This window comes from Physeter macrocephalus, chromosome 17 (assembly GCF_002837175.3).
Source record: "Physeter macrocephalus isolate SW-GA chromosome 17, ASM283717v5, whole genome shotgun sequence".
NCBI classification, from domain to species: domain Eukaryota; kingdom Metazoa; phylum Chordata; class Mammalia; order Artiodactyla; family Physeteridae; genus Physeter; species Physeter macrocephalus.
In genome coordinates this window covers 2,794,747-2,808,500 of record NC_041230.1, presented here as the reverse complement: position 1 = coordinate 2,808,500, position 13,754 = coordinate 2,794,747, and the positions used below count along the sequence as shown (strand labels likewise).

Here is a 13,754-nt window from a genome sequence, read left to right as displayed (position 1 = left end):
AACGTTCGGAGAGACCCTCCCGATCCCCGGACAGAGATGCACAGAGTATTCCAGAGCCAGAGGGGGAAAGAGATTGAATCGCTGAGAGACGTGGAGGGAGAGAGAGAACCCCAGAGACGAGAGGGATTCACAGAGCCAGAGAGATAAATAGAGTGGGTGAGGAAGGGACAAAGATAGAGCTGGGGAGGGGAGAAGGAGAGGGAGAGGGAGAGAGAGCAACTTAAACATTCCGAGAGAGAACCCCCAGCGATAGAGAGATTGACAGAGCCAGAGAGCGGGTCAGAGAGAGCGACAGGCACAGAGAGATACGGAAGGAGGAAGAGGCAAGCACGAACGGAGAGCGAGATTCGTAGAGACACAGGAAGGGAGAGAGGCAGAGACAAAAGCGTCCACAAAGACACGGACACGGGGAGGAGGGGAGAGAAATCGAGGGAAATAGAAGAGGACATAGAAAATGAGACAGGGAGAGAGACAGAGATTGACTCCCAGAGAGAAAGACACGGAGGGAGGGAGAGACAGAGATCCACAGAGCCACAGAGACAAAGAGACAGGGAGAGGAAGAGATTCAGGGAGACAGAAATGCAAGAATTAATGATATGGGGAGAGACGGGGACTGATTCACAGTGAGACAGACATGGAGTGAGAGAGACACACACCAGGACCCAGAGGGGGGTCACGGGATGAGTGACAGACATAAATGGAGATACACAGCGAAGAAAACAGGAAAATAAAAACAGAAATTCTCAGAGATAAGGAAAGGAACCCAGACCCACCCAGAGAGACAGAGAGAGCGCCAGGACTAGGGAAAGGAACAGAGACCCAGGGAAATGGCCACTCCCAGAGGGAGACCTAGAAGTACAAATTCACAGACGCCTAGAGAGAGAAATCAAGACTCGGGTGGCATCAGAAAAAGTGAGACACCAAGCCTCCCTGCTCACCACTGGACCCCAGCACTAATACAAAGTTTGTGCAATGAAACAGTGACACAATCAGACACAGAGATCGGAGAGGAGCTGCAGTGGGCTAACAGGACTCACCGAGGCACCCTAGTCGGGGAGGAAGACGGGGCCGGGCGACAGATTGGGGAGGGGGCAGGGCACGGCTCGGAGGATGCCCCCTCCCTTCAGCCAGCCCCCGGCGTGGGTGTGCGCACGTGTGTGTGTGTGTGTGTGTGTGTTGGAGGGGAGGGCATTCGTCCCAGGTCTCAAGGAGGGGGACGCCTTTAAGCCGAAACCCCGCCTCTCGGTCGTCATGGCAACGCCTCCCCCCACCCGGGGCTCCCACATTTCAGCAGGTGCCTGAGCTGGAGCTCCCACCGCCGCCGCCGCCCGTGCCTCCGGCTCCTCCGCGCCCTTGCCCTCGGCTCTCCGCCCCACTCGCCCGCTCCCCCTGGCGGAGCCGGCGCGCCCCGGGGTGCCGCTCCCTGTCCTGCGCGCTCCGCTCTCGGAGGTGCCTCGCCCCTCTCCTCCCCACCTCGGAATCTCCCGCCGGCTTTTTTGCTCTTCCGAGCCTTCGGCTCCTTGCCTTTCCACCTGTTTCCCGAGAAAGGCAGGATCCTGGTCCCTGCTACGTTCCTGGGGCCATGGCAGGCCTGGGCCCCGGCGGAGGCGATTCAGAGGGGGGACCCCGGCCCCTGTTTTGCAGAAAGGGGGCTCTGAGGCAGAAGGTGGTCCACGAAGTCAAGAGCCACAAGTTCACCGCTCGCTTCTTCAAGCAGCCAACCTTCTGCAGCCACTGCACTGACTTCATATGGTGAGGGAAGGGGGCTGGGGCCCTGAGGGATAAGGAGACTAGGGCTAAAGATCCCTGACGCACCAGACCCCACAGTGATGAGGAAAGAGGGGGCTGCAGCCCTAGCTCCTGGCCCTAGGGTAGGAGGGGTCTAGGGGCCTGGGCCTGGACCCCTGGGTCAGAGAGAGAAGGGGCTGGGGCCCTGGACTTCTGGGTCTGAAGGAAGGGGCTGGGGGCCTGGGCTCCTGGGTCTGAGAGAAGAGAGACTGGGGAGGCAGAATTTCTGGGTTCTGGAAAGGAGAGGCAGCTGGGGCTCAGACTCCTGGGTCCTGCAGGAGGAGGATGGGAGGACTCAGGCCTCCTCTGGCTGGCAGAGGTGAGATGTCCAGGTACCCTTTTCTGCACTGACCTCAGATCTTTGACTCTTACAGGGGGATTGGAAAACAGGGCCTGCAGTGTCAAGGTAAGAGCTGGGGACCTGGACTCCCCGGACCCTCAGGAGGGTGGAGGCTGGGGCCCCACAGCCTAGGCTGCTTGACACACGTGTTCTCTGGTCCCCAGAGAGGCGCGGGGGAGCCCGGGGCGGGGGGGTGTGGCAGAGACACAACCTGCAGTGGGGAGGGAGCTCTGACGGCGGGGCCAACGCGGAGGTGGTGCTGGGGGCCCCTCCCTCGGCCGGCTCCAGGTGGGGACAGATATTTGGAGAATCTGTTGCCATGGGAACAGTGAGATTTGGAAAAGGGGAGCTGAAGGAAGGGGGGGGCTGGAGAAGCAAAGTCAGAGCCCCCCCCCCAGGCTGCCGTTGCCATGACAACACCACCGTCCTAGGCAGGGGCCGGCCGGGTGGGGTCACCGATGGGTGGGTGGGGGCCGGGTGGGGCGGGCAGTTATGGGGGCCGGGAGAGGGGGCCGAGTCCTAAAGCACCAGCTGCTACTGCTGAGAACCGAGTGAGTCAGGGAGGGGGGCGGGCCGGCAGCGGCGCCCCCAGACTCACTTCTGCCCAAGTTGATGCTCTCTGTTCTGTTGGAGGTCCTCTCCCTGTGTTTCCTCTCTAGTTGGCCTGCCTCTCTCCTGGCTTTCTTGTCACTGTCTGTGGGTCTGTGTCAATGGGATCCTGTTTTCTCTCTCTGTCTCCATCTCTTTCTGTCTTTCTCTGTCTTCCTCTCTCTTTGTGTCTCTCTCTGTCTCTCTATCTCTGTGTCTCTGTCTCCCTTTGGCTGTGGGTATGCATTGCGCTCTCTGTGCTTTCTCTGTTTCTGTGATTCTCTGCATTTCTGTTTCTTTCTTTGGGTCCACGTTTTGAATTTCTGTCTCCCAGTGTCTCTGTCTCTGTCTCTCTGCATGTCAAGGTCTCTTTGATTTTCTCTGTGTTGGAGTCTATGGGGATCCTCCTCCTGGTTTTCTTTCCGTCTGGGTCTCCTCTGTTTCTGATTTTCTGTTCATTGGGGTCGCTCTCTATCTCTGTGTCTCTATGATTCTCACCTTCAGTCTGCAGCTTTGTGGTTCATCGACGATGCCACGAATTCGTGACCTTCGAGTGTCCAGGCGCTGGGAAGGGCCCCCAGACAGACGTGAGTGCCCAGATGCCTGGTTCTTCCTCCTCGGGCTGTGCCCCCGCCCTCACCCCCTCGGCGTCCGTCCCAATTTCTCCTGCTATTTTTAAGGCTGGGAGGGGAGGGGGTGCTGGAGAGATAGGGAGAGCTAGTCTGGCCCAGATTCCCTGCCCTTGGCCTGGAAAGGGGGAATGAGAGGGGACCAAGACAGGCTGGGGACCCAGGCGGGGGACAAAGAGGAGGCGGGGTGAGGGGACCTCAGCACGGATGTGGGCTGTGATCCAGGAGTCAAGAGATTTAAAAAATAGAGAGCTGAGGGACAGAGAGAGACACAGAGAGACAGAGAGAGAAATCGATGCAAGCACCGAGATCCTGAGGTGAGACAGAGAGAACCCAGAGGTGCAGGAAAAAAACAGAGACCCAGACAGAGAGATTGGGGCGGAGAGAGTGAGAGCCATGGAACAGAGACAGTGATACAGGAGGAAGGAAAAGGAGACCCAGAAAGACTGGGAGAGACAGAGACAGAGAAACTCAGAGAGACAGGGCGGTAGATACCCAGAAAGGGAAACTAGAATAGAAAATGGTAGATAAGGATAACTGCTTAGGAGGTGCTGAGAGAGGGAAGCCCAGAGAGATCCTGTCATACACACGCACATACATGTGCATTTTCAGACACCCTGCCCGTGTGCACACACAGACACACACACACACACATATGCATATACAGACCCCTGTGTACACACACACACACACACACACACATATGCATATACAGACCCCCGTGTATGCACACACACGTGCATGTACAAATCCTCCATGTGAGCTCACACAGATACACACAACCATCCCCCCGCCCCCCCAACATCAGGGGCTTACAAGAACTGTCCACCTTGCATGCCTACCCCTGATCCCTCCTTGACTTTCTTTCTGGCTGTGGGGCTCTTCTCCCTGAGCCTCCGTTTCCCCCTCTATATAATAAGGCTCACCGTCCAGTGTTGACCAATAGAACTTTCTGCAATGATGGAAGCGTTCTGTATCTTTGCTGGCAGTATCCAGCTGCCAGCCACCACAGCTAGCTGCCGGGGGACAGAAATTTAAATCCCATTTAATTTGCATTGATTTCAATTTATTTATTTTTTTATTGACGTGTAGTCGATTTGCAATGTTATGCCAATCTCTTGCTGTACAGCAGAGTAACTCAGTTATACACATATATACATTCTTTTTTAATATTCTTTTCCATTATGGTTTATCACGGGGTATTGAATATAGTTTCCTTTGCTATACATTAGGACCTTGTTGTTTATCCACTGATTTCCATTTAAATAGCCACCTGTGGTTAGGGCTACCATATGGGACAGCATGAGTCTAGATGCCCCAGTCTTGTTTATTTTTAATTTATTTAATCAATTTATTTATTTTTGGCTGCGTTGGGTCTTCGTTGCTGCGCGCGGGCTTTCTCTAGTTGCAGCGAGCGGGGGCTTCTCTTGTTGCGGAGCACGGGCTCTAGGTGCGTGGGCTTCAGTACTTGTGGCACGTGGGCTCAGTAGCTGTGGCTTGTGGGCTCTAGAGCACAGGCTCAGTAGTCGTGGCACACGGACTTAGTTGCTCCGCGGCACGTGGGATCTTCCCGGACCAGGGCTCGAACCCGTGTCCGCTGCACTGGCAGGCGGACTCTCAACCACTGCGCCACCAGGGAAGCCCGAGAACCGCCCCCGCCCAGGCTTGTTTTGACAGTTCAGGGAAGTCAGGCAGGATAAGAGCCCAGGGTCTGACACAGGGCTGGAGATGGGTTTATGATTAGCAGAATGAGAGAGAGAGAGAGACAGAGCACCACGGAAGTCCATGAGGCATTTTGCCAGCTTGTCAGGTCAAGAGAATTGAAGTTTACATAGAGGATGTGACTTCTGAGAACACATATCGAGGACCACTGTCTACCAGCACCCATATATGTTATGATTGGCTGCCTCGCCTGCCTGCGTCCACCACCAAGAAACGCTACATCTGATTCACCCGGGGCTCACTGCATGCACTCATCAGGTTTCTTGTATATAGTACAGGACTGAATCTGCTTAACAGCTTATAAGGTTAGGTAGCGTTCCTGTCCTCATCTGACCGAGGCTCCTGGGCCAGGACACCTGGGCTTGAATCCCACCCTCCACCGCGCATTGGTTCTGTGACCTTCCAAAAGTTTATTTACCTCTCTGCACCTCTGGAGTTCCTTGTCTATAAAACGGGGATGGTAACCATGCCCTCATCTTATAGGACTGTTTTAAGGACTAAATGAGCCTAATACTTGGGACAGCACCTGGTACGTAGCCAGACACAAACTATTAATTATTATCATTGTCAAATTATTACTGTTACTGATGAGGAAACAGAGGACAAGGTCTTTCCTCTGTATCACTCTGGCTTTCTTTTTCTTTGTGAAGCACTAAGCTTTTAATCTTGCTGTCAGCAACACAGATCAAGGGCTTAAAAAATGCTCAGGCTTGGGGCTTCCCTGGTGGCGCAGTGGTTAAGAATCCACCTGCCAATGCTGGGGACGTGGGTTCGAGCCCTGGTCCGGGAAGATCCCACACGCCCGCAGAGCAACTAAGCCCTCACACAGCAGCGAAGACCCAACGCAGCCAAAAATAAATAAATAAATAAATTTATTAAAAAAAAAAAAAAAAAAAGAAAAGAAATGCTCAGGGCTTGACAAGCATGATTTCATTCAATCTTCACAAGAACCCTTTCAGGGAGGGCTCATGGCCCCATTTTATGGGGAGGAAACCTGAGTCTCTAAAAAGGGTGGTGTGGGGGGTGGCCACACAGCTGGGTGGTCGGCAGAGTCAAAAATCTGGACCCTAATCTTTCGAACTGGAGCCCCAGTACTGTCTCCTTTTTAATAGCTACTTTCACCTTGAGAATAATCGCAACAGCTTCTATGTCAGGTACCCTGCTGGGAATTTTCACCCACAGCATCTCATTTCATGTGGCAGGAACACTTTGAGCTAGGGTCAGCTGAAGATCTTTAGAGGTCCAGCACACGCAACTGCCAACACCCTCCCTCCGTCCAAGTATAATTCAAAATAGAATCCCCACTAAACTGCAAAATAAGTAAGAGCCCAAGAATGTCCTGAATTTTCAACCTAGGGATAACTCTTGCAATGCATTCTTAGAGAAAGGCAAATATCAGATTATTTAACGCTCAGACATTGCTGAGGGTGGAAGGAGGAATGCTTTTACTGGTGTCTTAAATTCATGCTTAATTGGACTCGACATTTAGCATCTCTTCAAGATATACATTGTTTCTTTCCACTGGGCAGAGGAGGGCGCTGAGGCTCAAAATTGGGCACTTACTTGTCTGAAATCACGCAGCTGGGAAATGGCCCAGCTCTTGATTAAAGCCAAGGGTATGTGGGGACTGCAATAAAATCAGTAATAATAACCATGGCAGTAAATGACAGCAGTAACTGAGCTGCCAGACACTGCTCTGTTGTTTACACTTAATCTTTCATTTAGGACACCTGGGTCCCTAAAACTGAGAGGTCATATTCTCCATCCCACAGGGGGCTCAGAGTAGGCAGATCATCAGAGGGTAGACATTGACAGAGGCTGACAGTGAATGATCTGAGGTTCATAGTGGCCCACACGCCCTCGGAGAACAGCTTGTGGAAGGTTGGGGATTAGGGACTGTGGGACTTTAGAAGCCTACACTTCCTTCAGGTTCTTCCCAAATGCCACCTTGTTAGGGAAACCTTCCCTGACCACTCTATTTCACAGTCCCCTTCCCTGCTTCATTTTTCTCCAGAGCACCTATTACCATCTGTAATACTATATATTTTACATACCGTGTTTATTTTCTCTCTCCCTCCATTAGAAAGTCAAGTCCACATGGACAGGAGTTTTCCTTTGTTTTGCTCAGGGCTGGGTCCCGGCACCAGGCACCGTGCCTGGCACACAGGAGGTGCTCAATAAATACTGTAGAGTGAATGAGTGGGGAGGAGCAGCAGGAAGGCTCGAAGAGCAAGGCGGGAGAGAAAGAGTTCAGGGGGCTGTTCTTTTAGGACGCCCCGCTGGCCCCTTCTGACCGGCCCCTCCCTGCCCCCAGGATCCCCGGAACAAGCACAAGTTCCGTCTGCACAGCTACAGCAGCCCCACCTTCTGCGACCACTGTGGCTCCCTCCTTTACGGGCTGGTGCACCAGGGCATGAAGTGCTCCTGTGAGTCTACGCTTGCTGCGCCCGCCAGAACTTGGCGCGTCGGGGGCCCCTGCAAAAGTGCAGGGTCTGGGTTTCCGGTGAATGCTGGGGAATGGGGTCTGGGGTTCAGGGCGGGACCGGAAGTGCTACCCTCAGTTCTGTCCCCCCAGGCTGCGAGATGAACGTGCACCGGCGCTGTGTGCGCAGCGTGCCCTCTCTGTGCGGCGTGGACCACACGGAGCGCCGCGGCCGCCTGCAGCTGGAAATCCGGGCTCCCACTTCGGATGAGATCCACGTCACGGGTGAGACCCCGCCCCCTCGCCTGGCCCCGCCCCCTTACCGGAGCGTGAGGAACCGATTGAATTCACCTGAGCTGCCCACCCCGCCCCTCCCCCCGACCCAGAAAGGCCACGCCCCTCGCGAAGGTCGCACCCACACTCCTGACCCCACCTGCAAAAGCTGAACACCACTCGGCCGCACCCCTTCTCGCTCGAGGCCCCTTCTCCAGCCATGCCTCTGGCGACTTTCAGCGCCTCTTAATGGCTGTTCTGGGCATCAAGGTCCTGGGGGTGGAGGGGTGGGGGGTGGGGAACGAGAGAAGAGCTGGTTCCGAAGGAGGTTCGGGCTTACTAGTGGTGATATGGCCAGGGTCCCGACTCCTGGGTCCTAATGGAGCCAGGGGCTTTGGGTTTGATCTCTGGGTCACTGGCTAGGGAAAGGGCTTCATGCCCTGTCTTCTGGGCACTGGAGAAGTAAAAGATCAAAAACACCTGGGTCTTGAGAGAGGATGCTAAGAGATTGGCATTCTTGATTGCTGGCTGGGGGAAGGCTCGGGGGCTTCTTCCTGGATCTCTAACCCCATCTACCCTCCTTCCCCTCCCCGCTCAGTTGGCGAGGCCCGTAACCTCATCCCAATGGACCCCAATGGTCTGTCTGATCCCTATGTGAAACTGAAGCTCATCCCAGATCCTCGGAATTTGACAAAACAGAAGACCCGGACGGTGAAAGCCACGCTAAACCCTGTGTGGAACGAGACCTTTGTGTTGTGAGCCTCGGGTGCAGGGGAGGCTGTAATGATTGACAGAGAATGATCTGAGGGTCCTGGTCTGGTGGCCCAGAACACCCCAGAGAGCAGGTGTTAGGATTGGGGGAATCCCAAAAAGAGCAGAAGAAGGTGGTGGGAGAAGAAAATGAAGTGGTTGAGGGAGAGGGACGGAGATACAGAAGGCGAGAGACAGACATCTTTGTGTGTTTAATCTCCATCAAAAGCTCACCACTTTAGAATGAGACACGGATCCGAGAGAGAGATAGACAGACCCTGCGACTCAGAAGAAGAGACATAAACCCAAAGAGAGACACAGAAGGAATGGCGATGGGTGTGTGGCAGGGAGGGAAAGAGAAGCCAACTGACAGAAAGACAGACGGACAGATCTGGAGGGAGGAGAGGGGCCCCGTGAAAAGGAGAGGCCTGGAGAGGAAGGCCAGGAGACAGAGATGGGGAAGAGCCAGGGAGGGAGGGAGACTGAGAGAGCTGTCTAGGTTTACTTAGGGCCCAGACAGGGAGAGAGACGCTCTTCGGGAGGACCTGGGGTGGCAAAACACTTTACAGAGCAGGAAACAGGCCCCAGCTCACCGGCTTTGCCTGCTCGTCCCCCTGGTGGAAAGGTGGGCAGCCAAGAGCTGGGCCCCTCACTGTGCCACTCCCTTCCCGCAGCAACCTGAAGCCGGGGGACGTGGAGCGCCGGCTCAGCGTGGAGGTGTGGGACTGGGACCGGACTTCCCGCAACGACTTCATGGGCGCCATGTCCTTTGGCGTCTCGGAGCTGCTCAAGGTTCCCGTGGACGGCTGGTGAGGGCGGGGGCGGGGCCGGGCGGGGGCGGGGCTGGGGGCGGGGCCCCTGCGTCTGCATCAGCTTCCGTGGGTGGTCTCTCTCCTCTAGGGCACTCTCTTTTCTACCTCCCTGTGCTTTTTTTTTTTTTTTTTTAACATCTTTATTGGAGTATAACTGTTTTACAATGGTGTGTTAGTTCCTGCTTTACAACAAAGTGAATCAGTCATACATATACATGTGTTCCCATATCTCTTCCCTCTTGCGTCTCCCTCCCTCCCACCCTCCCTATCCCACCCCTCTAGGTGGTCACAGAGCACAGAGCTGATCTCCCCGTGCTATGCGGCTGCTCTTTCCCCCGCCCCTCTCTCCTTATCTCACTCTTTCTCTCTCCTTCTCTGTCTCTCTGTCTCTTCCCCCCTTCTGATGTCTCTGCCTCTCCCGCGGGTGCCCCTCCCCATCCGTCTCCCCTACTCCTGCCCCGCTCTGGTCTCCGTCTGTATGTCAGGTACAAGTTACTGAACCAGGAGGAGGGCGAATATTACAATGTGCCAGTGGCTGATGCTGACAACTGCAGCCTCCTCCAGAAGTTTGAGGTACCCAGACCCCGGCTTCCCCACAAGGAGCCCAGCCCAGTCACCCACAGTTCAGAGCTGGCCTTTCCCAAACTCCATCGCTGGTTGCCCACTGGCCCTGGGACTAAAATTCCCAGAAAACCCTGGAGTTCTTTCTGCTCTTCTAGGGCACGGCTGGGAATTAGAGTTCCTATCCATCCCCCTGGCTTGGGGGTCTGGGGACCCCCATCCCCTGCATCTCCTACCTCTCTGGGGGCTCTGACTCTGGCTTTCTTCTCCCCCAGGCCTGTAACTACCCCCTGGAACTGTACGAGGTGAGCAGAGCTGGAGGCTTGGAATGGAGACAGTTTCCTTTCCTGTGGTCTGTATCTGTACCCCCACCTCTCTCTCCTCCAATATCTGTCTTCATTTCCACACACATGGGTTGAGCACATACTTGGTGGCAGGTCTTGCGTTTGCTGAGTAATCCTAGCTCTCCAGAGCGGAATCTGACCCTCAGGCAACTCCTCAAGGTAGGGACACAGTCACAAATACTCAGATTCCAGGATGATGTGCTAAATTAGAGGTAGCCCAGGGAACAAAGAAGCATAAAGGAGGCACTAACCCCAGCCTGGGGCCGGGGGGTTGGGGTGGAGGTGGTCAGGGAGGACCTCCCTAAGGAGGTGACACCTGAATTGCTCCTTGAGTTTTTCGGCCTATTTATCACTGTACCTTTCCTCCATTGGTTTTTTTGACTTACTGAACACCTATTTCCTGAGGTTTTATGTAAACCAAGCCCTATTCTGGGAGTAGAATCAGGCCATTCCCTGGGGAGCTCCTCTTTCAATATAGGAGAAAGTTACAGATAGAGAAGGAATGTGTTTGATCATGGAGATGGCCTCAGGCACTAGGGAGTCCTAAGCCTTTGGCAGGACCTGGGGGAGTCAGAGAAAAGTTCGTAGACAGGAAGTGCAGGATCCCCCAGGCAAAGGACAGGGAGATGAGATTTCCAGGCCAAGGAAGGAATAATGCACGCGCGTGCTCTCTCTCTCTCTCTCTCTCCCTCCCATTTATTCTTTCAAAAAACATTTTGTTGAACCCTCTGTGTGCAAGGCATGGTTCTAATCACTGAGGATATAGCAGAAAACAAGAAGAGAGAGAGAGAGACAACCTCCTGCCCTCATGGGGCTTACACTTGGAGGAAAGCATTCAACAAAATAAAGGAGTGAATGATCCTATGTCAGAAGGTGATGTGTGATTATGGAGAAGAATAAATGCTAAAGAGGATAGGGAGTGCTGTTTTTTGAAATTTTAATAGCAATAAGCAGAGAAGCCCTCACTGAGAAAGTGACCTTTGGGCAAAGACATGAAGGAGATGAAATAGTGAGCCGTGGGGATAGTGGAGAGCCTTCCAGGCGGAGGGAAGATCACGTGCAAAGGCCCTGAGGTGGGCCCAGACCAGCAGTGAGGCTGGAGCAGAGGGAGGGATGAGGGATGAGGGTGTAGGAGATGGAGTCAGAGAGAGAAGGGGTGGGGGTAGCCTCGTCATTTATTGGAAGGATTTTGGCTTTTAAACCAAGTGAGATGGGAGGGCATTGGAGGTGGCCTGAGATGATTTCTATATGGACAAGATGACTGCCTCTGTGTCAAGAACAGATGGTGGAAGGAGGAAGAAGGCTACTGTGAAGGCCCAGAGGGGAGTTGCCAGTGGCTTCGCCCGGGGGGACAATGATGATAAAGGTGTTCAGATTCTGGGTGTGCTCTGAACATAGAACAACAGGGTGTGCATTCAGCACTCGTCTCCTGAGACCTTCATCCACTCAGCACACTCCTGCTGAGACCCAAGTCATGTGCTGGGCGATGGTAGAAAAACAGAAAGGAGGGAGACACAGTCTCTGACTTTAACGGACTTTGATTTCTGGCTCTGTTTTTTACCTGCTGTGTGACTTTGGGCAAGTTACTTAATGTCTCTGTGCCATCTTCTCTAAAATGGGGAATGGGGTGGGTGACAGGGTCTCCTGGAGGATCAATGGCATATAGTAAGCTATCTAAGTGCTAGTTGAATAATAAACCATCCAGGCTACGGGAGATCAGAGAAAGTTCTTAAGCCAAAGAGGGGGGTGGAGACAACTTTTTTTCCTCTCTCCATCTTTCCATCTCTCCCCGTCCCTTTCGTTCTTGGGTGCTGTCTCTGTGAGGGGCACCTCCTTATCCCCTTCTGGGGTCTGACTAGCTTCGGATCTCTCCCCTTTCTCACAGAGGGTGCGGATGGGTCCTTCTTCTTCTCCCATCCCCTCCCCATCTCCTAGTCCCACCGACTCCAAACGCTGTTTCTTCGGGGCAAGCCCTGGACGTCTGCACATCTCTGACTTCAGCTTCCTCATGGTTCTAGGAAAAGGCAGTTTTGGGAAGGTTGGATTCCTGGGGCTCTGGGAGAAGGGGGAGAACGTCTGGGGGTGGGGCTCAGGTTTCTGGTTCTTAGAGATGAACTGCAGGCGGGAGGGAACTAGGCTACTGAGTCCGCAAAGAGAGTTTGATGGGGCCTCTTGAGTTCCTGGAGAGGAGGGGCATAAAGATGCGGATACTTTCTCTGAGGGGGTAGTTGGCAAAGTCAGGGCACCTGGTCCCCTGAGAGGGAGAGGGAGGACCTGGGACTCCGTTTGTTTGTGTCCTTGAAAGGGAGGGGTAGGGACCCGCACCTCGGGGTTCCCAAGATGGACTGGGCCTTTCCCGCCTCTGCCCCTAGGTGATGCTGGCCGAGCGCAGGGGCTCCGATGAGCTCTATGCCATCAAGATCCTGAAGAAAGACGTAATTGTCCAGGATGACGACGTGGACTGCACCCTGGTGGAGAAACGCGTGTTAGCCCTGGGGGGTCGAGGCCCCGGAGGCCGGCCCCACTTTCTCACCCAGCTTCACTCCACTTTCCAGACCCCGGTAAGAAAGGAGGTGGCAGAGGCCGACTCAGGAGCCCTGCCTCGTCCCCACTGGATGGATCAAGCATTTGCTTTGAGATTCTGAGTTTTGGGCAAGGCGGAAGAACCCTGTGAACTCTGATTGGGTGTGGCCGGCTCCTCAGTGGGCGTGGCCAGAATGCAGGTGCCCTGGAGGGCGTGGCCACAAGGCTAGGATCCTGCGTGGTAGTGGCCTGAATCCCCTAGGTCTTGAGTGGGTGTTTTGTTTTGTTTTTTTTTTTTGCAGTACGCGGGCCTCTCACTGTCGTGGCCTCTCCCGTTGCGGAGCATAGGCTCCGGACGAGCAGGCCCAGCGGCCATGGCTCACGGGCCCAGCCGCTCCGCGGCACGTGGGATCTTCCCGGACCGGGGCACGAACCCGCGTCCCCTGCATCGGCAGGCGGACTCTCAACCACTGCGCCACCAGGGAAGCCCCTTGAGTGGGTGTTTTTTGAGTAAGGGCTTCTGGAGTAAAAGAATTCGTGGAGAATGTCCTCCAAGTGAGCATGTCTACAGTGGGCTCTGAGTGATGAGGTTGTCACTCTTGGATTCTGAGTTAAGGACTTGTCAGAAACAGGGTGTTTCCCGAAGGCTGTGGAATGGGACAAGAATCAGCACTGTCAGGGGTTAGAGAGAGCGTGACTCTACTTCCAAGAGCTCTGAGTGGGCGTAGCCAGCTTCCTGGAGGTTTTGTTTTGTTTTGTTTACATTTTTATTCATTTATTTATTTATTTTTGGCTGCGTTGGGTCTTCATTGCTGCGCGCGGGCTTTTTCTCTAGTGGCCGCGAGCGGGGGCTGCTCTTCGTTGCGGTGCGCGGGCTTCTCCTCGCGGTGGCTTCTCTTGTTGCGGAGCACGGGCTCTAGGCGTGCGGGCTTCAGTAGTTGTGGCACGCGGGCTCAGTAGTTGTGGCTCATGTGGGATCTTCCCGGACCAGGGCTCGACCCC

The 13,754-nt window shown here is 54.4% G+C and overlaps 1 protein-coding gene across 1 annotated transcript in view; it reads left to right on the top strand.

The window, feature by feature from the left end:
* Positions 1 to 1,336: 1,336 nt before the first annotated feature.
* PRKCG (protein kinase C gamma) overlaps positions 1,337 to 13,754 on the top strand; it is a 20,875-nt gene continuing 8,457 nt past the window's right edge. The window contains exons 1-11 of the mRNA XM_007113077.2: positions 1,337 to 1,752; positions 2,163 to 2,194; positions 3,221 to 3,303; positions 7,382 to 7,493; positions 7,643 to 7,774; positions 8,361 to 8,517; positions 9,187 to 9,321; positions 9,810 to 9,897; positions 10,161 to 10,190; positions 12,115 to 12,267; positions 12,602 to 12,790. Coding sequence (XP_007113139.1) covers positions 1,583 to 1,752; positions 2,163 to 2,194; positions 3,221 to 3,303; positions 7,382 to 7,493; positions 7,643 to 7,774; positions 8,361 to 8,517; positions 9,187 to 9,321; positions 9,810 to 9,897; positions 10,161 to 10,190; positions 12,115 to 12,267; positions 12,602 to 12,790 — 1,281 coding nt within the window. The 5' untranslated portion in view covers positions 1,337 to 1,582. The remainder of the gene's footprint in view (positions 1,753 to 2,162; positions 2,195 to 3,220; positions 3,304 to 7,381; positions 7,494 to 7,642; positions 7,775 to 8,360; positions 8,518 to 9,186; positions 9,322 to 9,809; positions 9,898 to 10,160; positions 10,191 to 12,114; positions 12,268 to 12,601; positions 12,791 to 13,754) is intronic.